The sequence below is a fragment of the Chelon labrosus genome, assembly GCF_963514085.1.
Source record: "Chelon labrosus genome assembly, chromosome: 4".
NCBI classification, from domain to species: domain Eukaryota; kingdom Metazoa; phylum Chordata; class Actinopteri; order Mugiliformes; family Mugilidae; genus Chelon; species Chelon labrosus.
The window spans coordinates 13,076,709-13,103,399 of NC_140340.1; the positions used below are offsets into that span (position 1 = coordinate 13,076,709).

At 40.7% G+C, this 26,691-nt stretch overlaps 2 protein-coding genes across 2 annotated transcripts; one reads left to right on the forward strand and one right to left on the reverse strand.

The window, feature by feature from the left end:
- The first annotated feature begins 420 nt into the window (after window positions 1-420).
- Window positions 421-15,739, forward strand: mmel1 (membrane metallo-endopeptidase-like 1). Its single transcript, XM_084543350.1, has 23 exons — window positions 421-663; window positions 1,198-1,242; window positions 1,540-1,599; window positions 1,718-1,879; window positions 1,984-2,064; window positions 2,316-2,411; window positions 2,944-3,062; window positions 3,939-4,004; window positions 4,317-4,451; window positions 4,713-4,802; window positions 5,740-5,876; window positions 5,973-6,066; window positions 6,205-6,333; window positions 7,523-7,621; window positions 7,710-7,793; window positions 7,872-7,975; window positions 8,917-8,975; window positions 9,128-9,247; window positions 9,394-9,527; window positions 9,660-9,725; window positions 9,850-9,945; window positions 10,499-10,575; window positions 11,426-15,739. Exons 1-23 carry the CDS (start codon window positions 507-509, stop codon window positions 11,523-11,525), a joined length of 2,310 nt encoding a protein of 769 aa, XP_084399476.1. The 5' UTR covers window positions 421-506; the 3' UTR covers window positions 11,526-15,739.
- Window positions 15,740-16,376: 637 nt separating this feature from the next.
- Window positions 16,377-24,088, reverse strand: prxl2b (peroxiredoxin like 2B). The gene is made up of 7 exons (XM_084543351.1): window positions 23,820-24,088; window positions 23,242-23,446; window positions 22,661-22,712; window positions 22,201-22,264; window positions 22,014-22,089; window positions 21,080-21,198; window positions 16,377-17,135 (listed from the first exon to the last, which is right to left on the reverse strand). Exons 1-7 carry the CDS (start codon window positions 23,880-23,882, stop codon window positions 17,109-17,111), a joined length of 606 nt encoding a protein of 201 aa, XP_084399477.1. The 5' UTR covers window positions 23,883-24,088; the 3' UTR covers window positions 16,377-17,108.
- Between the last annotated feature and the right edge of the window lie 2,603 nt (window positions 24,089-26,691).

Genomic DNA, 26,691 nt, shown 5'->3' on the forward strand with positions numbered 1-26,691 from the left:
ACCCATGTTAGGAACCTTAACAAACTGACGACAGAGTAAATCAAAGCAAGAAAGTTAAAGAATTTTACTTTTCTAAATTCCTAAGTTTTTTTCTCTGATCTAAATAAACTAATTAGAAAGGATTTAATCCCAGCTCCCAGCTCCTGATTTTTGAAGGTGTGAAACTAGAGCCCCACTTTTTAGTATTAAACTTATTCAAAAAATAGTAATTAAACCTTAGAACAGAAACCTGAGCTGAAACATCTTATATGGCTGCAGAGAACACTGTAGCAAACATGTCTTTGTGCAACAGTTTCACAACTCCTGACAGTGAAGCTGTTGTAGGTGTTCAGCAGTTGAAGCTCACTCACTGCAGGTCAGCTGGCACAGTTTACCGATGGATCACTGTACAGCCCCCACACACACACGTATTCACACAAACACACATTCTCACAGTGGTAGCTCTCTGCCTGGACCGTCCCACACTCCCACGTGTCTTTCCCACAGAGCCGGCAGTTGGGAGGAATATGGGCAAATCCGAAAGCCAAATGGATATCATGGAGAAATCAAGTAAACCTGGAAAGCGTCGCTGGACTGTTGCAGAAATTGGTCTGTCTGTGCTGCTGCTGTTGGTCAGCTGTGCCTTGGCCGGGCTGGCAGTCCTCTACACATCGGCTGTGAAAGGTAATCAGGATCAGGATCACTGTTTAAATATCCAGCTATTACAGATGGCAGCGGTAATGGCAAGTGTCTCCCTGCTTTGTTTGTTTATAACTGCAAGCCACAGGAATCTTGACCCTTGTCTCCAGAGCTGAACATGATATCCTTTATGCAGTACTGATGTCAAGAGATAAGTCCTCAGTCATTCAGGTCGAGGTATATCTAAAGACAAAGCTAAAAGGTCTTTGAGAAAGCCCAACAAGTCAAGTTGCTTTTGTTTAAGCTTTGTCTGTATGTCAACAGATAACTTTCAGTGTTAGTTTAAAGATTAATGTTACCCAAAATCTGCAAAATAAGGGTTTTGCCGGCCTATCCTTAGGTCCCGAAAATGCAACTGGCTTCTAATTGTAGTTATTGTTTTTTGAAGAAAATATTATTTTTGTATTTTGTAGTGTGTAGATCAGTATCTTGCTTCAAAATTGCAAATTAAACTTCAGAATAATCTCATCCAGGCTGCCTCTAACGTTGTCTTGACCCTTTGTCTCCCGTCCGTCCAAGAACAAGCAAACAGGCCGAGCGTGTCCAAGAGCTCAACAGGTGGAGGTGAGTCTCATCCCGGAAGCCGAGCACTGAATACAACGTGGGTCATGTGGGAAGGCATGCGTCATATTCGACCTCTCACAGACACTGTAATACTATAATTCCCATTACTGCCCGATCAGCAGCGCCGCACAAAAGTGAAAGAACACAGTCGATGCTGACGCAGACATTGCCTCTCTCGACAGAACTAAGCTACTTAGAATCAGAGCACAACAACATCCTCCCTGTCTCGGTTGGGGTGTAATTTGCACATCCTCTCTCTCATAACTGTTGACACACTGTTTTGTTTTTCTTTTCCAGGTCCGTTGCCTCACTCCAACCTCAACAATGTGTGCACAACTGAGGACTGTGTTACTGCAGGTGAGAAGATCTGCCTTTTCTTTGCACTCCTGCAGTGTTTTTTTAACAGTTCATGAATCTTTACCATGCCGTCCCTCCGCCTTTCTTCCCTCCCGCTTTTCTCTTTGATGTCTTAAAGCCGCCCGACTCTTGCAGAACATGGATAAGTCCGTGAAGCCTTGTGATAATTTCTACCAGTACGCCTGCGGGGGTTGGCTGGAGCGACATGTCATCCCGGAGACCAGCTCCCGTCACAGCGTCTTTGACATTCTGAGGGACAAGCTGGAGATTGTCCTCAAAGGTCAGCCGGGTTTAATCGCGTGTGGTCAGTGGGCTGCAGTGTTCCGAGCCATGCGTGGGCTTTCGTTCTGACAGGAAATGCTTGCGTGTGTTCTGCTGCTGCAGGTGTTCTTGAAACAGGGAATGAGCAGGACAGAGACGCCATCAAGAAGGCCAAAACCCTTTACACCTCCTGCATGAATGAAAGTAAGGAGGAAAAAAAAAGATATGCTGACAAAAACACATTTCAGTCATATCACCCAATCTTTAAGTTTCTCATGATTCTCATTGTCCTCATGATCGCAACAATGCAGCTTTAACTTTATTTGCGTGTAATGTTCATTCTTGAGTTTCTTCAGCTGTTTCAAACGTGCAAAGGAATGAACTTCCAGCCTCCACATTGCACGTTGTCTTTCTGCATGATTTGTTGTTACATACAGTATGTGTTGTGTCCGCAGGCCTCATAGAGCAGCGTGACTCGCAGCCCCTCCTGCAGCTCATTGACAGCATCGGAGACTGGCCCGTGGCGTCAGAGGACTGGAACACCACAACAGGTAGGAACGCCTCCGAACAACACTCTGATTAATGCCTCCAGCACAAACAGGCACTGTTCCTCCTCAAACACATGTTGTTCACGCAGGGCCCGTGTAGCTATATTTGCACTCAGTGAATTGCTGAGTATAAGCTTTGTTGGCGGGATCGAGAGGCCGGTCGAGGCTTTTTTCAGCCGAGCAGTCAGGTGTGGAGTTTGGGAGGGCGATGTGTGGGCAGAGGAGCAAGTCCTCAATCAGGGCTGTGAAGGAGGCTTTAAATAGTCTACGCTGCTCTTCCCCGTGCTCCTGGCTCTTGCCACTTTAATTAAATGTAATCATGGACGGTGGCTCAAACAGAATTAACCACGCATAGCTGCATCTGCACACACAGATTTACACAGAGAGCATAGTTAATGTGCAGCAGTGGCATAGAGGCACACTGTTTTGTTTTTTTTTTTTTGTTTTTTTTTTTGCAGCCTGGTGGTACACTGAATAGTTCTTTGTAGCCAGACATGTTTTTAAATTTCAATGCTTATTTCTCTCCTTGTTTCAGAGGAGGCGTGGAGCCTTGAAGACACACTGGCGAAACTTACCGCCCGTTTCCACAAGAAGGTTATACTGGACATGTATGTGTGGACGGATGACCGGGACTCTCAGCGGCATATCATTTATGTGAGACGACAGTTTGTGCTAGCACTAATAATAATTAAGTAGTTATTATGGATTATTGTCGACAAATGGCACGACAGGACATACAATGTATTGGATCTCTTAACTTGAACGACACAACAGGGGTACGTGTACAATACCAGATTAAAACACATCTAGTGTTCTACAGACATTTAGTGTATGAAGGAGTAACTCAAAAGAAGCTACACTGGTCTTGCTTATAGTAATGGAGGCACTTGTCAGTCTGTGTGACGTGCATTTATTGATTTTTGGCACACTACTGCCGTGGCAATGTCGGCCCACCACTTTGGTTCAGACATATTTATTTAATGGATGCTATTAACATCATGGTCACCATTCGTTTACTGACTGTGTTTCTAACAGGATCATGGTATCAAAATTTCAATTTGTCACTTTGTTTGATTTTCAGTTAGAACACCACAAGAAGTCAGTGAACGTGGCAAACGACATTAGCTCAAGAACAGTGCGTAGAGAGCTTCATGGAATTGGTTTCCATGGCAGAGCGACTGCATCCAAGCCATACATCACCAAGTGCGATGCAAAGTGTCGGATGCAGTGGTGTGCAATGCAATATAGCATTAGTATGTTAGCAATGTCATTGTTACATTTTGTGCAGCCACATAGATCCCGGGATTACGTAACGTAACCCAAAGATTCATTTAGTTACTTAAAACAAAACATGACGTCTTAAAGTGAAAATATGGTCCCAAGATGTTAAGACGAAAGTCAAGACACACAGTGGACACACAGACACTTGTTAAATACACATTCATTTAAATAATTGTATGAACAGCCTAACTATAACATATTATGAGAATGCAAAGACACATAATTGCTTCTCTTCTATTTTTGTTATAGATTGACCAGCCGGGACTTGGAATGCCATCCAGAGACTATTACTTCAATGACGGAAACTACAAAAAGGTGACACTTTAAAATGTCAAAGTTTGGCCAAATCACAACATAACACATGCATCATTATCCCTCTTATCTGCCATGTAGCCTAATTACCTTTGCAGACACTTATTTATTCATTTGGTTTTGAAATATCCCTGTCTGAGCTTTCTGACTTCAGAGTGAAGCGGATTTAGTATTGATATAATAAAAACTGTCCACAGTGATCTTGACTAATCCTGACTTTGTTTCTGGAAAAGTATGTTTTCCAAATGTCATTTCTAATATATTGTTGATATAATCTGATTTGGTTGTAAAAGAGTTTATGCGATTATACCCTAGGTTCGAGAGGCCTACCTACACTTTATGGTTTCAATTGCCAAGATAACCCGCGAGGACAGGAACTTGACTCAGGATGACGACCGAGTGTGGGAGGAAATGATGCAAGTTCTGGAGCTGGAGACAGACATCGCCAACGTGAGTGCTGGCCACAACAGGAAATGGAATTGTGGGACGAGCGCTATGGAAAATGAATAATGACAAGATGAAAAATGAGAGAACCCGTCTACTTTTTGTATGGATCGTGGAGATCGGCCAAGCCTTTAACCACCTTTTTTGTCTTCCCGCCTGTCAAGAGCGTGACAAATGAAACTTTCCTGATGAAAGGAGAGAAAAATGCGAATATCTAACCAAGAAACGGTTTATAAAATATATCCTGTTTATCCTGTTGCTTGACAGGCCACCTCTCCAGCAGAGGAGCGCCAGGATGTCACCATTCTTTACAACAAGATGACACTTGGTGAACTGCAGAGCACCTTCAGCCTTAATGTAAGCATGAATTCTTTCTTGTGGGTTACATGTTGAATATTTTAACAGGTCACTGGTTCAGGTAACTGTATCTCAGATAGCGTGAAAGGATGAGTGAGAATGTTTCTACCTAATTAGCAAACCATTAATTGAACTACCTTTGAGCAGGACGGTGCATTTATACTAATGGACTGATGAATATTAATGGACTTGTGCAACATTTTGGGAAATACAACTATTCACTTTCTTACTGAGAGTTAGATGAGAAGATTGATAATACACTCTCGTCAGTGCAGAACAAACATGAGGCTAACCAGTTAGCTTAGCTTAAAAACTGGAAATGAGCCTGGCAATGAAAAAAGTTCCTAAAATGTAGAATATACTTGTAAATCTTTACAACAGGAAGACCACAGACTACATTTTCCTACATTCTAGCTGACGTGAAAAAACTTAGATTTCTGTAAACAAACTTTAAAATGGGGGATGGAAGACACAAATATGTCTCTTGGTGCCGAGTACAGCGAGTGGCCATGGCATAAGTGTAGTAATAATAGAGTCCTGATATAGAAAATAATACGGAAGGCATGTTGTTTATGTCTTGAACGTAGAAATTAAAGGTTCCACTTTAGCTTGCTGTACCTGGACTTTACTGTATGTCAAGCACATGTGTCTTGTTTATTGATAATAATCTAATATTTTTTAATATACAACATCACTTTTAGAGAGTTCATAAACCATTATTGTTGCTTTCATAAACCACAAACCTACTGAAAATCAAGAGAAATCCCACAGTCAAAGACAATGGTTGTGTGGCTTTGGTCAAGATACACAAGCACAGCTATAAACACACATTACCTATCTTAACATTAGATTCCTTGTAAAATCCTGTAAACCACATCTAAGCATTAATTTGTAAGTATATTGAAAATAATTATGTCCTGCCTCTTGTGTTTTCCAGGGTTTTAACTGGACACGATTTATTCAAGGTGTTCTGTTGAGCGTGTCCGTTGATGTCCAGCTGGAGGAGGAGGTGGTGGTGTACAGCGTTCCCTACCTTGAGAAGATGAATGATGTTCTCTCCAGACACAGTGTCAGGTCAGCCTGGGAACATTATTCGCAGAACGACGCATTTAGATTAATTTGTTAATTGACATATTGACTAATTGACGAATGCTATTGCCTCCAATGCAGAACCATTCAGAACTACCTCACCTGGCAACTCATCATTGACAGAGTTAACAGCCTGAGTCGCCGCTTCAAAGACGCCAGAGCCCGTTACAGAAAGGTGTGATGGGAAGGATATAACTGAACAACACATGTTGCTCAAAGGCAAAATAATATAATAATGTGTATGTGTGTGTGTGTGTGTGTGTGTGTGTGTGTGTCTGCGCGTGTGTGTGTGTGTGTGTGTGTGTGTGGTCAGACTCTCTACGGAACCACGGTGGAGGACGCTTGGTGGCGAGAATGTGTCCGTTATGTCCAGAGCAGCATGGAGAACGCAGTTGGAGCTATGTATGTGCGCGAGACCTTTGCAGGAGAAAGTAAACGGATGGTACGTCTTTTTGGTCTAAAAACATACAGCTTTGGAAATAACATTCAAACATGGTCGATCCTCTTGTCTAATGAGAGAGAGCAGAGGTGTTCAAGGGGGTAAATGAAGAGAGGGAGCGGCGTTCCTGAGCACAAAGCAGTGGATCAGAAAAATAAAACGTCCACTGTGGCCTCTTTGCTCTTGCTTTCTCACCCCGTACGTTGTTATTGGCTGGGCAGACTCACGAGTTGAAAACAGTTATCCTTTGAGTACGGACATCAGTTCAATTCTTCTGGGAAGGCTTTCCACAAGGTTTAGGAGTGTGTTTATGGGAATTTTTGACCATTCTTCCAGAAGCGCATTTGTGAGGTCAGACACTGATCTTGGATGAGAAGGCCTGGCTCACAGTCTTCGCTCTAATTCATCCCAAAGGTGTTCTATCGGGTTGAGGTCAGGACTCTGTGCAGGCCAGTCAAGTTCTTCCACATCAAACCCGCTCATCCATGTCTTTATGGACCTTACTTTGCGCACTAGTGTGCAGTCATGTTGGAACAGGAAGGGGCCATCCCCAAACTGTTCCCACAAAGTTGGGAACATAATTGTCCGAAATCTCTTGGTATGCATTCACAGTTCATTTCACTGGAACTAAGGGGCCAAGTCCAACTCCTGAAAGACAACCCCACACCATAATCCCCCCTCCACCAAACTTCATGCTTGGCACAATGCAGTCAGACAAGTACCGTTGTCCTGGCAACCGGCAAACCCAGATTTGTCCATCAGATTTGTGCGCTCATCAGTCTGGCTCGCTCTGTAACAACGCCACCAAAACGCTAGTTGGCGTGTGTCTTTTTTGGCAGTCGCTACTGAAAATTTTGCAGAAATTTTGCTAAAGACAAGTCATACAAAACAATCAATTTGAAAATTGTGGAGATGGAGAAGCAGCCGGAAATACTAAAGCAGAAAGATGCTACCACAAAGTGGACTGCTACTTGCGTTCTGCGTTGCCGCAGCACGTAGTTACATTTCTGGTGAGGTGCATGTCAGGCTACAGCGTTAGGGTCTGTGTATGCTCTGCACTGTCGCCATAGCTACGGCATCAAATTGACGCAGAAGCCTAAACTGCCTATTAGAGTGACTTACATTTCACTGTCACTTTCAAAGTTGAACAAACAATGTCTGTAAGAGACTGTGGTTACTCTTATATTCACAGGTCAGTGACCTCATCGGGAAGATCCAGAAAGCATATGTGGAAACCCTGGAGGAGTTAAGCTGGATGGACACTCCCTCAAAGGAGAAGGCCAGAGAAAAGGTACAGCGCAAGCAAAAATGATCTCTCACTCTGAGATAGTCCAGAAGATGTAAGCTATTGTATATAATGACTGCGTCACCTTTTGTAGGCCATGGCTATCAAGGAGCACATTGGCTATCCAGATCATATTCTACAGGAAACCAACCAGAAGCTCGACCAGGAATATGCTCATGTAAGTCTTGTCTCCAGGAAATACAGTAAATAACTGAAAGACACATTTATCACAGATTTGTCCCATTTCTCTTTTCAGCTAAATTTTAGCGAGGAACACTACTTTGAGAACATCCTCGAGAACCTCAGGTCAGAAGCACACAAGAGTTTGAAGAAGCTCAGAGAGCCTGTTGACCCTGACTTGTAAGTGGTTGATACATAACACATGGCATTTTTTTTTAGTGCTGTTGGCTAAAGTGCATGATGTAAAACATCATGCAGGGTGACAACACAAACCTTTCTTTTAAATGAAGTTAAATGAAGTTAAATTTATTTGTTCTCCTGCCTCCTGTTTTCAAAGATTGTAAAGAGGGATGTAATGCAGAAAATATTATTTTCTAAAATGGACATGATGTATTGAATGTTCTATTAAATCTGTTGCTTTTATAGCCTCACCCACCACTGTGAACTGTATGCAAAAGCTGGCATGCCTTCCCTGGACATAAGACGCTATACACACTGGTTGACTTTAGTTTATAAGGCTCTTCTTGGCTTGGTTCCCATGTATTTATGCACTTTTCTTCAGAGAACTAAAAGCCGTTATGCCCTGAGATCGAATGACATTCTGCATCTTACTGTTCCTCGTGTTCGAACTGAAATGGGTAAAAAAGCATTCAGCTTCTCTGCCCCCTCTGCTTGGAATGCCCTCCAATCTGAACTGAAAATGTCAGAACTTGTTTCACTGGAAGCTTTCCGCTCTATTTTAAAAAAACTTCAATGGAAATCGTTCGAACAGTGCCTATGTTCTTAACTTTTACTGTACCTACAACCTCTGCACTTTATTTCTCGCATCTTAAATTTTTTATATTTTCATGTTTCATCTTTTACTGGTTGTTTGTTATTGTTGTTTGTCTGTCCTGATTACCATGACGTGTGCTGCTGCCTTTCTTGGCCAGGTCACCCTTGTGAAAGAGGTCTTGATCTCAATGGGTTTTTTATCTGGTTAAATAAAGGTTATAAATAGTCACATAAAATAACCCTCAAAGAACATTAATAAAGGTTTAAAAATATGTATGCATGGATTGCACTTGGCATAAAAATGGCAGTTCAGGCCTTTGATAAAATCTGTACCAATCACACCACAGGTGGATCATTGGTGCAGCCGTGGTGAATGCATTCTACTCACCCAACAGAAACCAGATAGGTAAGAGCAAGAATCATTGAGGCCACTGGTACTCCCTATGACCAATGAAAGATGTTTTTGATGGCAACAGTCATTCCTCATTGCATTCCTGTTCCTGTAGCACAGCTAGTATTTATGGTATTTTCACTCCCTACTTGTTTTTGTCTATCCAGTATTTCCTGCAGGAATCCTGCAGCCGCCATTCTTCAGTAAACATCAGCACCAGGCACTTAACTTTGGCGGAATAGGAATGGTTATCGGACATGAGATCACACACGGATTTGATGACAACGGTGAGACACTAGTGATTTATCAGTTTTGGAAAATGACGAACTGAGAGACATCGTTTGCTTTCATTCTAGAGTAATACTTATTTCAAATATAGCACAGGTAGCCTTTGCAAACAGTACTTTCCTTAATGTGTTATGTTTCCTCGCAGGGCGTAATTTTGACAAGGATGGTAATATGCTAAACTGGTGGAGTAATTACTCAGCTGAGCACTTTAAAGAACAGTCACAGTGCATGGTGCAACAGTATGGCAACTTCAACTGGAAGCTAGCAGGTGGACAAAATGTAAGCACCCGGCGGCGTGTTTGACATGAGATGTTTTGTTTTGGGTGTAACACCATGCATTAAGTGACCAGAATGAGTGTTTTCATGCGCTCGTGGTTGTGTATGCCCATGGTTCTGTTGACATGATTGCAGGTCAGTGGAATCAGCACTCTGGGGGAGAATATTGCAGACAACGGAGGCGTTCGTCAAGCATATAAGGTTGGATGTTAGTTGCACAAAACGACATGTTACTATTTCTGTAGTAATGACTTCAAAATGCTCCTAATAAACATTCTGCAAATCTGCACTCTGTTTTTAAGCTTCTCTGCGCGTGTGTTTACAGGCTTATCTAAAGTGGGTGGACATGGAGGGCGAGGAGCCTCGTCTACCTGGTCTGGACATGGATCACAAGCAACTTTTCTTTCTCAACTTTGCTCAAGTCAGTAATAAAAGACCATGTTGTTTTTTATGTATTGTTTGGGCACACAGCGGGGAGATAATAATTTTACCAGCTGAAGCTGAGCGCTAGAGCTCAGGAGCATCATTTGTCAGTGGATGTTCGTTTCTGAGGAGTAAACACTGGGACAGGGTCACACAAGAGGGTCTGGGGGCGCGACGCTGAAGCAATAACATAACAAATCAACGTTGAGATACACATGCAGGGGTGGAGGGAAACTGCCAAAGGCTCTTTACTCTGGCAGCTTCCGTCCTCCCCTGCACCAGTGGTGCCAGAAAACATAATGCAAAGGCAGATAAGTGTCATCAACAATAAAAAATTTGGGAACTGTTGCAAATCTGGGAGCCAGAGTCACTCCCCACGGAGATGATGAAATATACAAGTCAGTATTTAGTTAAATAATATGTTTCAGAATCGTACCTACAAAGCCTGAGAGATAATTTATTAGTATTTAGAAAACAACTGCTGATATAGAGATCGTGTAGAGATATTTTAGAAATAGATTACTCTTGACTAATACATCTTTTTATTTCAGGTGTGGTGTGGTGCTTATCGGCCTGAGTATGCCAGCCAGTCCATTAAGACAGATTCACACAGTCCTTTAGAATACAGGTAAGAAGCTGCAGGTTGCAGGTTTGTTTTTGTTTTGTTTTTTTTCGTTCAGTGTAGCCAACACCACGTATTTAATTTAATTTAGAAGCTTCAATGTTTTTATGTCACCAATGGATCTCATGATGACCCAAATGTCACGTGAGTCACTTGTAATGATGAGCTCATAGAATCATGTCTTTCTATGGATATTTTTAGCCTCTTTTAGCTTATTGTTTTGGTTTTCAGACCAAGTTAGCTGCTGAAAATTGAGGAGCATTTAGCAGCTAAGGGCCCAAATATTTTTTTAACTTGCTCCAAAAACAGAGCTAAAGGGAGATTGCATAATGGTCATTGATTCACTAGTTGATATGAAGCTTGATCCTAATGAAAGCTTATGTTGCTGGTGGATGTGTAGATAAACACACACTGGCCATTTCACCTCAAATGTGGAGATATTTATAAAATGTTCCACACCTCTCCTAAACAAACACAGATGTTCATGTTCTGTAACCGCTTGTCCTGTGAAGGGTCGCAGGGGGGTGGGGTGACAGAAGTAGGGGGCCGTGGTTACTTGAATATTCAAGAAAGACTTTCATTGGACGTAGGATTAGTGCACGCCTCCTCCTTGTGCAGGATGAGTCGTCAGCATTTTTTTAAACCATTTTCCAGGAAGTGACCAGCTCCGTCTATAAAATAATTATTTTTTTGTCAAATGGATGTGAAGTGCAGGATACTTGATAATATTGTACAATGAAAATACAAGTGTAGTAGTGTAATGAGGCTGGACTCACACTTCCTAATGTTCCCTGAGAATTCTTCACATACTTTAGCATTCCTAATCCTTGATGTTCTGTTTTTCTTTCGTCCTCAGGGTGCTCGGATCACTCCAGAACTTTGAATCTTTCTCAGAAGCTTTCCAGTGCCAAAAAGGCAGCCCAATGAACCCTGAGCTGAAGTGTCGTGTCTGGTAGAACTCCCGAAGCATTTTATTTCTTGACATGGGCAACTCAAATCAAAAGAAGTTGTACATTTTAAACCCACAGAGACATCCTGCTTATGAGTTATTCCAGTTTATTTGGGGCCGAGTGATAACACAGACATTTGCAGTACTGTAGATGTATTGTAGATGTTTTTTCTAATGTATGATTACCCGGACAACACATTAGTTTCAACAGCAAACTCGCTATTAAAAGAAATTTGCTTGAAGTGTTGTCTGTGGATGAGGAGGTCACTTGTTCTTTGTTTGCTGTGTCCCACGACAGGCAGTGAGTGGGAACATGAATGAAAAGGCTACATAGAAAACAGAAGACCTTGCGAAAGGGTCAAAGCTTATACGGCTGGCTTTAAATGCTTAACCAGCCTCTGTTGAACTAATCATTTTAAAAATCTCTTCCGTAGATCTTTGTGATTTATCCATTAACATTTGGCACTGAGTTGCCTTGGTGTCTTTTCGTGTACTGTTTTTAAGACATTGTGCCACTTCAGACGGAATAGTAGTGAACACATCTTACTCTGACAGAAGAGAATGAAATAAACGAAAGCTCGGGGGCGCGAAGTAAAGCTACAGTAGAATTAGTCACACTCGGAGAGTTTGGTTATTCACTGTTACATGGACACAAATTACCTAAAGACTTTAAGACTGTTAAATCTTTACAGCTTTAACCGTAAATTAACATTCAGAGAGAGCTGCAGCTTTCAGCGTTTTTACACTTATAAAGTGGACACATATTTAAAATTGACAAAGCTGCGTAGTACTTTTTGGAGAGCTTAAATCTCTTTGTCATGTTCTGCAAATTGTTGTTGCTCATCACGCACTGCAGAAGTGTATATGTACGACTGTTTTCCTGTAAGAAACCACATACAACACGTTCTGAAAAATATTTGGTGGCCTGCTATTTTCTTAGCTTGTGAGAAACCCCAGCAGTCATTGGAGGTGGAGTGATGTAATACCGATATTAACTGCGTTATTGGTTGCTCCTGATTTTGACTGTTACCCCTTTAGATCGCAGTTGTTTTGTGTGTTTGACGCCTGCTCCCTCTCTTCTTCTGCTTCCACACCTTTTTACGTGATTTCAAGAGGTTCCCAAAAGTGTTCCTAGTGGGCTAAATGATCAAAAAGATGTGCCATTTATCAGGTGACACAAACCTGCAGTTATTTAGTAAAAAAAAATAGTGACTGATTTGTAGAACAATTGTTCTTTCCTTCCGCGCGTGATCTCCCGAGAGGAGACTGGAGCACACATTGATTACAAGACTTTTAGCCTGCGGGCATAGCCAATTACATGTTAAAGTGAAGGGAGAAGAAACCCCCTCTCCCACATGGAGAGGCAGCAGACGAAGTGCTTTGCCGTCTGATCTTGCATTGATCAGTGTCGTGCAAGATGAAAGGACGGGAAGCGGTGTGCTGAAGCGTGGTGACCGCTCTTGCTGATCCACGAGCCCGCAGGGCAGACACACCGGAGAATGAGGGTTGTCATTAACGAGAAAGCCGGGGCCAGGACTGTTATTTTCTACCTTTATTAACAAGTAATGACGGGAGAATCAAAGCGGAGCAGACCTCATAAGAGAGGATGGACACACTGGCTGCAGTCAGCTGAAGGGAGCTCTCAAACGCAGCGGAAAATCACAAGCAACACAAAGCCGGTTTTGAATGTTAGCTGTCACTGGTCACATTTAGGATGCCTTGGTAAACTGAACACGACTGTTAGGTCTCAACAGAGGCTGCTGAACTGAATGTTCATATTGAAGCTTTATACTCTCAGTCTGTCTCTCAGTCTTCACATATTGGCAAATACTGTTGTGTCAAGCAGGGGGAGAGGTCACATCCTCTGAATGTAAGGGTCTGATGCCATCTTAAAGCAAATGTTTGACAGGTTGGGAATATATATTTCTTTTCTCGCTTTCTGGCAAAGAGTTAGATGATTGGAGTGATTAGACTCATTTTGGTCCATTAAATATGAAAGAAGAAACTGCTACCCAGCCTCTGACCACCGGTAATAAAATCCACATTACAGCACGTCTGCAGTTCACTACCTACTAGAAATTACATTTATATACTAATAAACTAAATAAATTATGTTGTGGAGACAAAACATATCACTGAATGGGTTATTTTCAGGAGCTGGCCGAAAGTGGTCAGGATGGATAGCAGGCAGACTAAGTGCAAGGCTGTGATACCGTAATTAGGTTTATGTAAAAGAAGATTGGCTAATGTTTGGGAAAGTCCGTGGGTTCGGTTAAATGTTAAAAAACACGTTCCAACTTAAGTCACTGTGGATTATTTTGTGCTTTTGTGCATTAAACCAGACCTCAATGTGCGCAGTTTTGAGAGACCACAAACCAGATTTTTATGCTGTAATCAATCCACGCTGATTTAAGCGCAAGGGAGGACAGAATCATGACCGTCACGGACGATCTGAGCGTGCAATAGGAATTGTGTAATGACGTCTGAGCAAGCAACACGGATTCTCACGCTTGTGATGATCAAAGCTGCTTGCGCTCATTTATGGCAGACTAAATCCCTTATGCATAGACTCAGCAGCATCTCGGGGTCATGTTTAACCCTGAAGTGACTCGTTCTTCTACAAATGACTTTTACAATACAATACGATATATCAATGTACGATACGATACGATACGATACAATACCATTAATTACGATACCATTAAATTAATACTTTGAAAATAAAGGCTGACTTTTATTTATTACCGTCACAGGGAGAAAGAGCCACATTTCAGTCTCTTTACTAATCTGCCTGACCTTTGCAGATGTTTAGACCACTGTGAAAAAGCTCAAAAACCTATCTGAGGAAACCCTTTAGTTTCTTGAATAGTTTCCTAGAACTGTAAGTTCTGGTTGTTTTGAGTGGAAACAAGTGGTTTTTGGTGTGAGGCTTTAGAGATGCTGGTAAGCCGATTTGGTTGCATGTGGACATGCTTGCTAGCTGTTTCCAGTCTAAGTTAAGCTGGCTAACTACTGGCCATGAGATATTTTACGGTATAAGTATTGTTCAGTCTTGTATAAATTCTCTGCCAGAAAGCAAAAAAGCATATTTCTCCAAATGTCAAACTACTCCTTTGAACAACAATTCATGTCATGTTCAAAGAAATGCTAAAGGATAAATCAAAGATGCAGCACCAGGCTGTCGTGAGAAGAGCAACGGGTTAGACTCGTGTATATTTCGTCCGTTTTTCCTATTTAAAAAAAAAAAAAAAACTGTGCATCAGTTCAAAGTTGTTAACTGAACACCAAGGTTATATAAAATAAAATGTATTATTGTAGAGAACTGATGTCCTACACGACAGAATATCTGATAGAAATCAGGTGAGAAAGACAGAGTACATTTCTTACCTTAGATTTAGCTTCACACTTAAATTGTGAAACTGTGTTGTTTGGAAATTACCAGCCAAGTACAAATACATTTTCCTTTTTGCTATATCTGAACGTTTCATCTGTACACCTTTCAGAAGAGTTTATTTATCTAAATGAATATTTATGACATTGTTGCTTTGCCAGAATTCAGATGTTTAAGATGTTTTATGAATGTTCCTGCTGCTATGTAATTATCTAGACTGCTATTTTTGTGACTCAGATCTCTAATTATTGCCATTAAAGTGACTGTCTCTTGAAACTTGCTCTCTTGAAAACAGAATATCTCTTGATGTTTTTTAATCAGCAGAAACACTTTTTAATAACTTTAAAAAGCTTTATAAATTGTTGCTAAGAACTCACAATGGCTTGACGGATGATAAGAAGTCGTGGCAGTTTTAAATGTTGGTAACTGTGAGGCAACAAGGTAGTTCTCATGAATAACTTCCAACTGATCTGTAAAGCAGTAGTAAATGATCTTTTCAGCATGAGATTTAGTCTGTTGAGATGTTGCGCTCCATAATGTATGATATGAGACTCAGCAGAAGAGAACTGGAGCTCCTTTCAGTGGTTTTCTTTCATGGAATCGATTATAAAGACTTAAGTCACCGGGTATGATAGACAGCGTCACACCTGAGCTAGGCCTGACCAGTAACATTCAAAGCTTCTCTCACTACTTAATCTTCTAACAGATGTCTTCATGATAGTTGGTCACGTTATCTTTCAGACGGGACATTTTGTTCCTTCCATTACTCGTGTCATAGCGAAGAGACAAAGAGAGGACCACATGACTAAATATGTATTAAACAAACTGTATAATGTGATCAGCAGGAAGCAGAATCTGAAAACTCACTAAACAACTAATAAATGATATTGTGAATAGATGAATCCACCATCTTCCACATATTCAATTCAATTTTATTTATATAGCGTCAATAACAATACAAATCGTCTCAAGACGCTTTACAAAACCCGGCCTGAAACCCCCAGAGCAAGCCTGAAGGCGACGGTGCCAAGGAAAAGCTCCCTTTTAACAGGAAGAAACCTTGAGCAGAACCCAGCTCATATGGAGGGACCCATCTGCCTAAGGCCAGCCGGGTATAGACGGAAAAGAGAGAGAACAGCAGGAGAAACGAGATAAACATACATCTGTCATAGATACACGTATCTGACTAAAGCGTACATGTGGAATCTTATGATACAAACTGATGATGTTACATGACAGTTTGAGAATGTAAGAGGGTGGTTACTCTTTGTGATGGGACTCCCTGATTGACTCCAGGGAAGGAAAAGTACCATCATACAGGACTGGCATGTTTCACTAAAACACAAACATTACTTAGGCTGCTGACTACATAAAAACATTTTAAATTACAGATTTACGCCCCTGTATCTATAAATTGTGTATGCCGTTACACAGGCAATATGCATTTATTTATTTTGGAGTATCAATTAACAGTACACTGACTGAAATATCAATTAATCTGAGCCCATGTTACAGTTTTAGGAAGTTCTGCTGCAAAAATGTCATCTGTTTGAAACTTTTTTAAAGCAACACTTATGGTGGCACAAATTAGTCAGTTTCACCTTTAGACACATGGATGAGAGTAAAAATGGAGAGGACTGTTGAAGTGGAGTAGAAGTAAGCCCAATGATGAAGGTGTGAAGTGTTTTTAATTAATAATGAAAACATTCCTCTCTGCAGAGAGGCAGGATTACCGTTGGTCAAAATCGGACACCTCCAGACCCATTTTAAATTTGTGCACGTCAGCATTAAACGTCAACGACTGAAGCCAAGTATGATTTTTTTTAAATATGTTTTAATTGTACTGATGTTAAATCAAGGCATTCAAAGCAATGTGTCTGTTTATAGCTGGATGTCAGAAATACAAAGCCACACAACAATCACTGTAATCAGATTAAGTGCAATTAAAGGTAAGTAAACTTTCAAATTATCAACATTTATCACAATCATTAAAACATTTGGCATTGTTAGTACTGTATATATACAAAAAACATTAGCTCCGTGTACAGCAAGCCTTTTTAACGGTTAAGAAAAATGTCACAAAGGAATCTGGAGCCATTGGATTATTAGCAGTGATTTTACGTTAATGTCAAGATTTTAATGAGATCCCCCGTCACTGAACCTCGGCGTGCTGTTCACGTACATTTGGTAGCGGCGTCATCATCGCGTACAGACGTCGTCGTTGCACTGCAAAAGACGGCACAAAAGTTAAACCTCACCACGTTCCTATAGATTACACTGAGCAAAACTTCCTTTGCTTCTACCGAAACACAGTTACACTACAAAGGCTTCCCTTGTCAAGAAGGAAGACTTCAGTTCACAAAGTGACCCTTACGTATCTGCAGCAGGACATTTATCTGAGATGTTTCTTTAATGTCTGCTCAAATCAACAGGATAAAACTTCTACGCTGAGCTACAGGTAAACAACAGTAGAGATGTTTAATCTTCCGTTTGCCATCCCGGAGAACATCAGCCTGGAAGCCGCAACAACTTCTACAGAAAACTACCAAATATTTCTGCTTGAGGTCTTATCTCTATCCTCCAAAATCCCAAGTGGGTACATTTTGCAACAGTTTATTCATAAGAGGTCTAGTATTTATACAAGCAGAGCCCATCAAGTCACTCATTCACATACAGTATATATCAGTTTCACACACTTTCTACTAAATATTCAGTTTTAGTAAGATGAGAAGAAAATAATACTAAAACGGAACGGGATTATTGCAATACTTGTTATTTTAACTCATACAGCAGTTAGACAGCAGTGTCTGGGACTATCCCAAACGCTGAAGACTTCACCCCAGTGTTCAACAAGACATGCGAGTTGCAGTCAAGTGAGCTTCTGCATAGCGTCCTTCTTTAAACACAACATTTTCATGTTGTCTTGGATCTTATTCTAGAGTCAAAATGTAAATCTGCTTGAGAGCTATTAAAGCAGCTGACTTTTTTTTTTTTTCTTTTGCTGAAACCTGAAGGAATGCTACAATGAAAACACTGAACGCATAGTAGAGCAGATTCTGCACCTAAAACAACTGGGCCTCTCACAGCTTTCAAAAAGAGGTCAAATAACTTTGCACAGAAATCACTGTAGCAGGCTGAAACATTATTTCTTTAGAGATATATAAAGGCTGTTTACACTTTAACATAAACGGATTAGCTACATTGACACATATACACCGATCAGGCATAACATTATGACCTAATATTGTGTAGGTCTCCCTTGTGCCTCCAAAACAGATCAGAGAATGGGCATGGGCCTTCTGAGGGTGTCCTGTGGTGTCTGGCAACAGAATGTTGTTAGTGGGGGCCTTTGGGCCCTATGGGTTGAGGATTGGGGCCTCTGTGGATCATCCCATAGATACTTACACCTTGTGCTGTTTTTCATGTTTTTTTGAGTTGTTCCTAAAGTGATTTTTGTGTGGGCTGTATCCTGCTGGGGATGTCTGCTGCCATCAAGGAGTGTCATTGCTATGGGGTGGGGGTGCCTGGTCTGGTCTAGGTGTCTATGTCTAAGTAACATCCACACGAATGCCAGGTCCAAAAGTTTCCCAGCAGAACACCGTATTGTCACAAGATGGTCAGTGTTATTTACTTCTCCTGTCAGTGGTTTTAATGTTGTGGCTGATCGGTGTAATTTACTGGTATTCACAGAGAACTGAATTTGGGATTAGGGTCTGAAAATAAAACTGATACTTTTTGTTTTACTATTTTCTGACCTCATACATTATACTTATATCCTGATAATTAATTGTCAAGTTAAGAAAATATTTTATAGAGATCCTGACACTGCTATGAAGTTGTAATGATATGTACAGTTAAGGCTAAAATGAATATAAACATAACTTTCTGTATATCATATCCATATTAAAGGTCTCATGCTTCACAAAGAAAAGATTTTCATACTTCCCTCATAACCTTAATTGACCTCATGTCTGAGACAAAGTAGAACAGATTTCTGGAGACTTTTTTTTGTTTGCATAGTATAAACACAGCCAGGAGTTTTTGGGGTAAAAGACCAGGATCTGTAAGCACTTGGTGACTAGCACCTCAGTTTATAAGATAAATCTCAACCTGAACAAAGCTGAGACAAGGGTTGCTCTAAAGGAAATCCAGTCTCAGAGTTACCACCTCGAGACAGACAGATGAGAGAGCTTGTGAAAGAGTAAGCCGTGTCTATCAGATGTTCGAACAGAGAGACCTTACTTCTTGATTTCACCCGGATCAGCCACTGACCTCACTCTGCTAACAAAGCTGTAACTTTGTCAGAGCCCCTTCCACACACTCATGTCAGTTAGCTTGTGACTTGAACTTGTCCCTGACGCATTTCGACCCCTCGGCGAAAACAAAGTCTATTCTGTTCCTGGGCTGCAGAGATGACATCTGTTGGTCTTCAGACAGGTCATGGGGACATGCTGCAACAGCTCTGACATGGTGGATTTTTGTTGGAAACGAACAGAACCAGGATGCAAAAATCTGGCCCAGACCATGTGCTGGATATCATGGGCATGTCGAAGGCCCTGATGATCACAGGACAAGCTTTGAAGAGTCCTGGACTTGAGATAATGCTGTAGGTCAACATCTGGGAGCAATTTGTGTTGTTATAGCGCAGAACGGGAGAACATTTTTAATAAGGGTTTCTATTTCACATTCGGTTATGTAATGGCACCACAGATCCATAATCAACAATGTGGTTTAATCTGCAAACTGTAATTTTCAGTGTGCTACCAGTATGGTGTTACATAAGCATTTGCTGTCCTGAGTTTTTTTTTTCTATCTGTTTTGTATTTGAGAAAATGATAAGTAAGCACTTTGACATTTTTGTAGCCTGAATCAAAGACATGAGCTGCACAAGGCCTCACTGTCACATGAACTCTTCTGACATTTGCAGTTTTTGATGCAATAATTTGACCTTTTGAAAGTCAGAGTGTTGACAAGAGTTGGATGAGAAGACTGAGACCACTCTCATATCTGTCTGTTAAATATTTAGCTTAGCTTAGTTAGCATAAAGACTGGAAAATGGCGGTAACGGCTGGCCTGGCTTTGTCAAATCAACAACTAACATGTTATTTCACCTTTGTTTAATCCATACAAAATGTACGAATGACACAAACACCAATTAATTAATAACAGTAATTTGTTGGGGGGCGGCACAGTGGCGTGGTGGTTAGCACTGATGCCTCACAGCAAGAAGGTTATTGGTTTGAAACCCTGTGTCTGCATGGGTTCTCCACCTTCCTCCCACTGTCCAAAGACATGCACGTTAGGTTAACTGGTGATTCTAAATTGGCTGTAGGTGTGAGTGTGAATGGTTGTCTGTCTCTCTGTGTCAGCCAAATGACAGACTGGCGACCTGTCCACGGTGTACCCCGCTTCTCGCCCAGTGACAGTTGGGACAGCCCACCCCGAGACCCTCCACAAGACAAGCAGTTACAGAAAATGAATGAATGAATTAGTTGGTACAATGGCAGAGGCCACCTCAAGTTGCCACAGTGAGTTTACCAGACAAAAAGCAGACGGCCAAGACATAGTGCTGCACATAAACACCTATAAAACCATCACTTTTATAGTTTAGATTTTTTGAACAGATTAAACAGACTTTTTTTTTTTTTTATAAACCTTTGGATAAAACACGGCTAATCGTTTCCTGCCTGTGTCAGTGAGCTAATTATACCCTTGGTTTAGCTTCATATTTCACCTTTGGGTTATAATTGCCCGTGCATGACATGCTTGCGTATGACAGGCTGTTTATTACTTTGTGAAAAGAAGATAAATTTCATAAATGCTGGCTGCCAATGCTGGTTTTCCGTCTTATGCTACAGTACGGATATGGTATGGATTTCTATTATAACTTCTCTGTGCACAGAGATCATCAGTCAGGTTTAAAAGGTTTTTGGGGCCTTTGACACAGACGCTGACGGACCATGAAGACAGTGTAATAAGTGTGAAATTGTCTGTGAAGGGGGTTACTCTGATGCGTGAGTCCACTGACGTAAAACAGAGACTGCAGGAAACACAAAAACCTGACGAAACAGTGTTTTTCAACAAACACAACAGAATTTAACCCCTTGCTGTAAAGCTTAAAGTGACTGAAATGAATCATGTGAAGAAATGTGATCAGTGACATGTCTTACCACTGGCTTCTGTCCTGCTTTTGCTGAGGATGAGACACCCAATGCCTTGGAAATGTCCTCCAGTGGAACAAGGTCTCCCGGTGAATCCTGGATAAAGTGGAGTAAGACCTTTTCTCCACCTTTTCAGAGAAAACCAACAAAATAAAGCAGGCATCATCAAATAAGCAACATTTTGACTGTGAGCATTACAATCAAAGGCCATTATGACTCTGCTTTTGTGAACGAACAGCCGCCTTAATACACAGAATCTTATTATATACTTAACACAGGTTACAAAACCCTTTGTCACTAAAGACACTAATAAAAGAAAAATCAATAAATTCCAAAATTAGCCTTAAAAGATATAGTGCTTCAAACATGTGCAATGCAGTCTGGTTTAACTGCAAAGCAAGGACAAGGAATTAGGGGCAGTAAGGACTTTTGCTGGAGTCGAGACTTTTAAAATTGAAACAGGACAAAGTGACCTGTGATCTATTTTGTCCTGCTGTTTCCTCTTCACAAGGTCAGGCTGCCCTACCACACAATAAAATAATAAAATCAGCACACTAACAGAGACTGAGTGTGACTTCAGATTTCAGTTTTCCAAACTCGGTGCTTTGGATTATTTCGAATGGTGTCTTTCCACTCAGATGGAAGCTTTTCTCCTCAAAGCTGATTCATTAACACAAAACAGGGCTGAAGACTTAAAACAGTTTAATTCTGTGTGGATGTAAGAATTTAGGAAATTCAACTGTGCTGAGCACTGTCAAATTCAGGTGAGAGGCATCTGAACAGCTGATTATGACCACACTACATCACTGTGATGCACCATTGCCCTCTAGAGGAGAGAGAGCAGAAATGCCATTTCTAAGTTTATATTTTCCAGCATTTAAATGACAGGGCAAACTTCTTGTGCATCAGCTCCATATCCCCCTCTGGTGTATTCTGATTGTACCTTTGGCCACAATGAGCATGCCTCCACTCTGGAGCAGATCTCCTGAGAAGTTGCCCTGGATTCCTTCGGTACTGGCCTGAAAGAAGCAGAGAGGACAGGAAGTCAGAATCTGTGTATCAGTAAATTTACCACTGCTCTTGTAACTCAGTGAGCGGTTAAGTAATCATTAAACTATCAAGATTTCTACCTTTGAGGCTATGTCTCGGACTTTCTTTCCGAGAGCAGCAGGAACAAGACTTAAAGCTGTGTACCTGAGTGGGAAAAATACAATTAGTTAGACAAAATTACAGAATAAGTATGCATATTATTTTCTAAAGTAACTATTCAGTTTGGAAATGGCCATAATAATTAAAAAATCTTGAGATTCACTCAAATGTCTTGTTATATTTGACGACAGTCCTAAATCCAAATCATCAAATTTATCAGTTTTATTTATTCAGTTTATTTACTGTGTAACTGATGAACTGAGTGATTGTTGCAGTTCTGTAGTATACAGATTAAAGAAACTGAAGTTCAGTTTCCTTTGTTTCTAGCTTTATTGTTTAGATATACAGATCACACTGATGATCATGGTCAACTAAACCTTCTATCATTCTCATAAAAAGAAAACGCTACACCAAACAACTTACGGATAAGGATTTACTCACCGTTTGAATCCCAAAGCCTTGTAAGTTTTCTTCTGTTCGTCCACATAAATGGCTAAAAAGGAAAATGATGGATGATTATCTGCAGTTCAACCAGATGACTGGAGGTTAAGAGGCACGCCCAACTTTTCCTTTACATAAGTTTGGAACGGAGTTAATTTTAGGCTTGTTACAGAAGAGAGGACGACATATAAAGTATTAGATAAATATCCCAATTAATTTTGATTTTACTTAAGGTGTAAGGAAAAAACAAACAGATACAGATGTTAGCATTTATGAACAGAGAGTTTAAAATCTGATATAAAAGTGCATGATCCTATTTTAATAAATTTTTTCCCAATTGGCGAGATCCAAGTACGACATCACTTCAAAAACAGGTGTCTGATTAAAACTATTCTGATGTTTTGTTACTTGAACACACGTCAAATTTCCAAATCTGAATCTTTGGTCAGTAGCGTTAAAATAGTTTCGCTGGGACTGATTTTTAACAAGACAACTACGCTTTGTGTTGTAGAATGTGTATCCCATAACTTTACCAAAAGATCAAGTGTAATATTTGCATTAGTTGAGTGATCTCTGCTTACATCCTTTAAAAAACCCTCCTTCCTTGAACTCCTGAAGCCCGAACTCTTCTGGTCCGATGCCCACCAGAGCCACGCCGCTGGCCCTCAGGTCCGGTTCCAGTTTGCTGATCTCTGATGCCATCCATCGACACACCTGGCAGCCAAACCTGCGCAGGAAGAACAAGACCACCGGCTGGTCTTTCCACAGAGACTGAAGCTCTACAGTCTGAAACACAGGAAATAAAAATAAGAAACTAGGTGAAACACAGAAGACATGTGGGACTTTTATGATGATTTTGCCAGCTCTGTGTGAAATCCTGCACTATAGATTCAAGAAGTGCAATGTCATGACACACAGTCACATGTATTCCCATCAGATCATCATTATGTCACACTAGAGGCGTCATTAGACAGCTGCTAAATCAATGCTGTGAGGTAATGGCAGGTTTATCAGCGTCAAACTCAGCATGGAGCTCTGCAGGGAACGAGTCAACTTAACAGTTCAATCTTCAAAGACAGTTACTTTAAACTCAACCCACACATACCAAACAGGAGTACATATAGCATCTTAACACAGTCGCTCAGCTTTATGACTTTACCTCATTACTTTCAGCGCTCTTCACTAAGTTCTTCCCAACTCGAGCAAGGTCGACTGTTGTCATTTTCTACTACTTGACTACACGCACTATACAATGACACCGGTTAAAGAAAAACAAGGCGAGACGAGGAGTATCTGAAAGTAAAGAATCTATATAGTAATAACGGCTGTTACGCCTCCACAACAGTTGCAAAACAACTACATCCTGATACGCCCACTGGACACTGACGTCCAATCACATTCTGCCGCCAGAGAAGTCTCAGCCAATCACAGGGCGAGGTGAAATATGCATGGGCGGGGCTTAGTACTGGCTCTTTCTGGCTTGCTGCACATGTAATCATCTGTCCAGTCAACCCAGCTAAGTTTGTCTCGTATTTTTATAAAAACGAGACAAATAGAAGTTATATCCTGAATTTCATTGTATTTTCACACTCCACGTGACATATTGGCTGAGTAGCTTTAGCTTTTACTTTAACTGTGGCCTATTTAATTGAAAATTCTGTTTTTCATAACACATGTTGCGCAAGGTGCAGTGCAGGTGAGCTCAAAGGTATGGAACTGATTGCAGGCCTTTGTTTGCTCTGTTCTTTTAACTAGATGTATATTTTATAGCTGTTTGTCCCGGCCATATGTCCTCCATTAACCCCTTAAGATGCCATTTTTATGGCACCTTAAGGGGTATTGTTGATGTTCTGTATGGCCTTGATAGGGCAGCTCATTTAATGGTTTTTGAGAGTTTAAGAAAGCTGAAGTTACTCAATCTCTGTACAGATGTACAAATTTGAGGTACTTCAAATGTCAGACACTTTATACTCTTACTCAAGAGTGCAATGGTATACATTTTTGCCTACTCCAGCCTATCAAATTCACAGTAATTAGCAAAGCTGCCGTTTTCAGATAATAGCCTACTCTAGAAAAAATGGTGGTTTTGCTAATCACTTTGAATATGATGATTTTTATTCTATAACCTTTCCCAATATCAGTCCTTTAAGCAGAAAAAAATATACATATATCAGCCTGATATTTCAGTTGACTATGCCTTGAGGGTTTTTTCCTCCTCTCCTGTATCAAAGTGGACAACCTGCAGGCCAGATTATTGTACTACAAGTCAATTAGACATGATGAGCCTGCCAACGGAGGTGGCCCTGAAATCACTTCAGTATTTCTGCAGGGACCGGTGCTATCTATCATGCTGCCATTTCAAATAAAGAGAAGCAGGCACTGTTTGGCACTGAAAGTCTTAAAGTGGATACTGATGAAAACCGCCTCACAGAAATCTACTGACCAGAGATTTTACCTTTCAGACTAATGCAAAACCGCCAATCTGTTTATATATATATATATATATATATATATATATATATATATATATATATAACTGCACCACAGTATTTACTGCAAATCAAGTGAACTTTTTCAAAGAAGACATTTTTACATTACACAGGTGCAATTAAAAAGTCTTTCATACCAATTGCCGCGTTTTACAGGGACTCTTGACAGAAATGAGCCATCAACTAAATTTGTTTCAAGCAGGTTTTCCAGCTAAAATGTCTCTTGTGTAAAAAGATCTCTTTGACCTTTCCTCCTATTCAGTGCTTTCACTGCACAGCTAATCATTGACCTACTCATACACACCTGCTTTGACTATAACTGAGCTATAGGAATCTGAACAAACATCACAGTAATCCAGATAAAAACATCAGGAACTTAAAAAAACAGAACTCTCTCCGCTTGATTGGGGCCAGACAAGGTTATCACGTTGATTTCTCATCCAAAAAGTAAAAATTATTCATGTAAGAGTTAATTAACAAGTCATAGTTTCAGTCACAATCAACAGGACATGTTGGTGCAGTGTACTGGTATAGGGATGCATAATTGAACATTATCCCAGTAATCAGTGGGGGGAAAAAATTAATTTATATATTTTTTCTTTTATATATTTAACCTTAAGTTGGAATATATGTTATTTTTAAAGTTTCTGGCTGGTAGACGGGAAGCTAGTTTTAATTACTTTATGTAGTTGTCAATTATTTTCTGTATTAATAGATCTTTTACATTTTGACTTGTCACAGTAGGGAAAGCATAGGTGTAGCTGGTTAGTGATGGCTGGCTTAAAAGGACTCTAAATGGAACCAAGCTCTCATTAATACACCTGTTCTTTCTCTGTTGTGACAAGTCAAAATGTCTAATAATGTGAAGGAGAAAAAAAAATGCAGTGGAGCATAAATCATCACATCTGAGTACCAAACTAAAAAAAAAAATTAAAAAGTGTTCTGCTAGGACAGGATGTATGCAGCCACACAGATGTGTCGGCGGTGCTGATGTTGCAGGGAGGGGCGTGACGTCACGGGAGAGACCGGGAGGAAGAGGAGGAAGGGGTGGAGGAGAAGAGGGGGAGAGGAGAAGGGACGGAGGAGAGAGCGGGGGGATGACTGCATCAAAGGAAAACAATAAATACAACCATGCCTCCTGTAATTCATACAACGTTTTCTATACATCATAACGGTTGCTCTGTTCACCTACACAGTATGCCGCAATAAATGACGCGCAGCCCCGATAAGGTAATTATAATCTTTCACGTCTCAATTTGCACGCCTCTTTTGCCCGTCTTCTTACACAGTTTAGTCGCTCGTCCGGAGCACACCTTTAGATCATAATGTTAAAGAAAATAACGAGGACGATTTGCTGAAAAAAAAAAAAAAAAGACAAAAAGAACAATCGATCGATTTACGACTGCGTGGCTACGTTGGAACTATCCGTCAAATATTTTTGTTTAAACGCAAGCGATAATGAAACGCGATCCTTGTGTTGAAATCCGTCATTACAGCGCACAGCGGCTCCATTGTGTCCGATCTGAGCTTGCTACATGAAAA

Bases quoted from the DNA above. Each gene is read 5' to 3' on its own strand.
- mmel1 (XM_084543350.1), top strand. From the start codon at position 507: ATGGGCAAATCCGAAAGCCAAATGGATATCATGGAGAAATCAAGTAAA. The intron at 7,794-7,871 runs GTAAGTCTTGTC...TTCTCTTTTCAG, and splicing joins TCGACCAGGAATATGCTCAT to CTAAATTTTAGCGAGGAACA. The intron at 8,976-9,127 runs GTAAGAGCAAGA...TTGTCTATCCAG, and splicing joins ACCCAACAGAAACCAGATAG to TATTTCCTGCAGGAATCCTG.
- prxl2b (XM_084543351.1), bottom strand. From the start codon at position 23,882: ATGACAACAGTCGACCTTGCTCGAGTTGGGAAGAACTTAGTGAAGAGC. The intron at 21,199-22,013 runs GTACAATCAGAA...TTCTCTGAAAAG, and splicing joins CATGCTCATTGTGGCCAAAG to GTGGAGAAAAGGTCTTACTC. The intron at 17,136-21,079 runs GTAAGACATGTC...CGTCTTTTGCAG, and splicing joins AAGCAGGACAGAAGCCAGTG to TGCAACGACGACGTCTGTAC.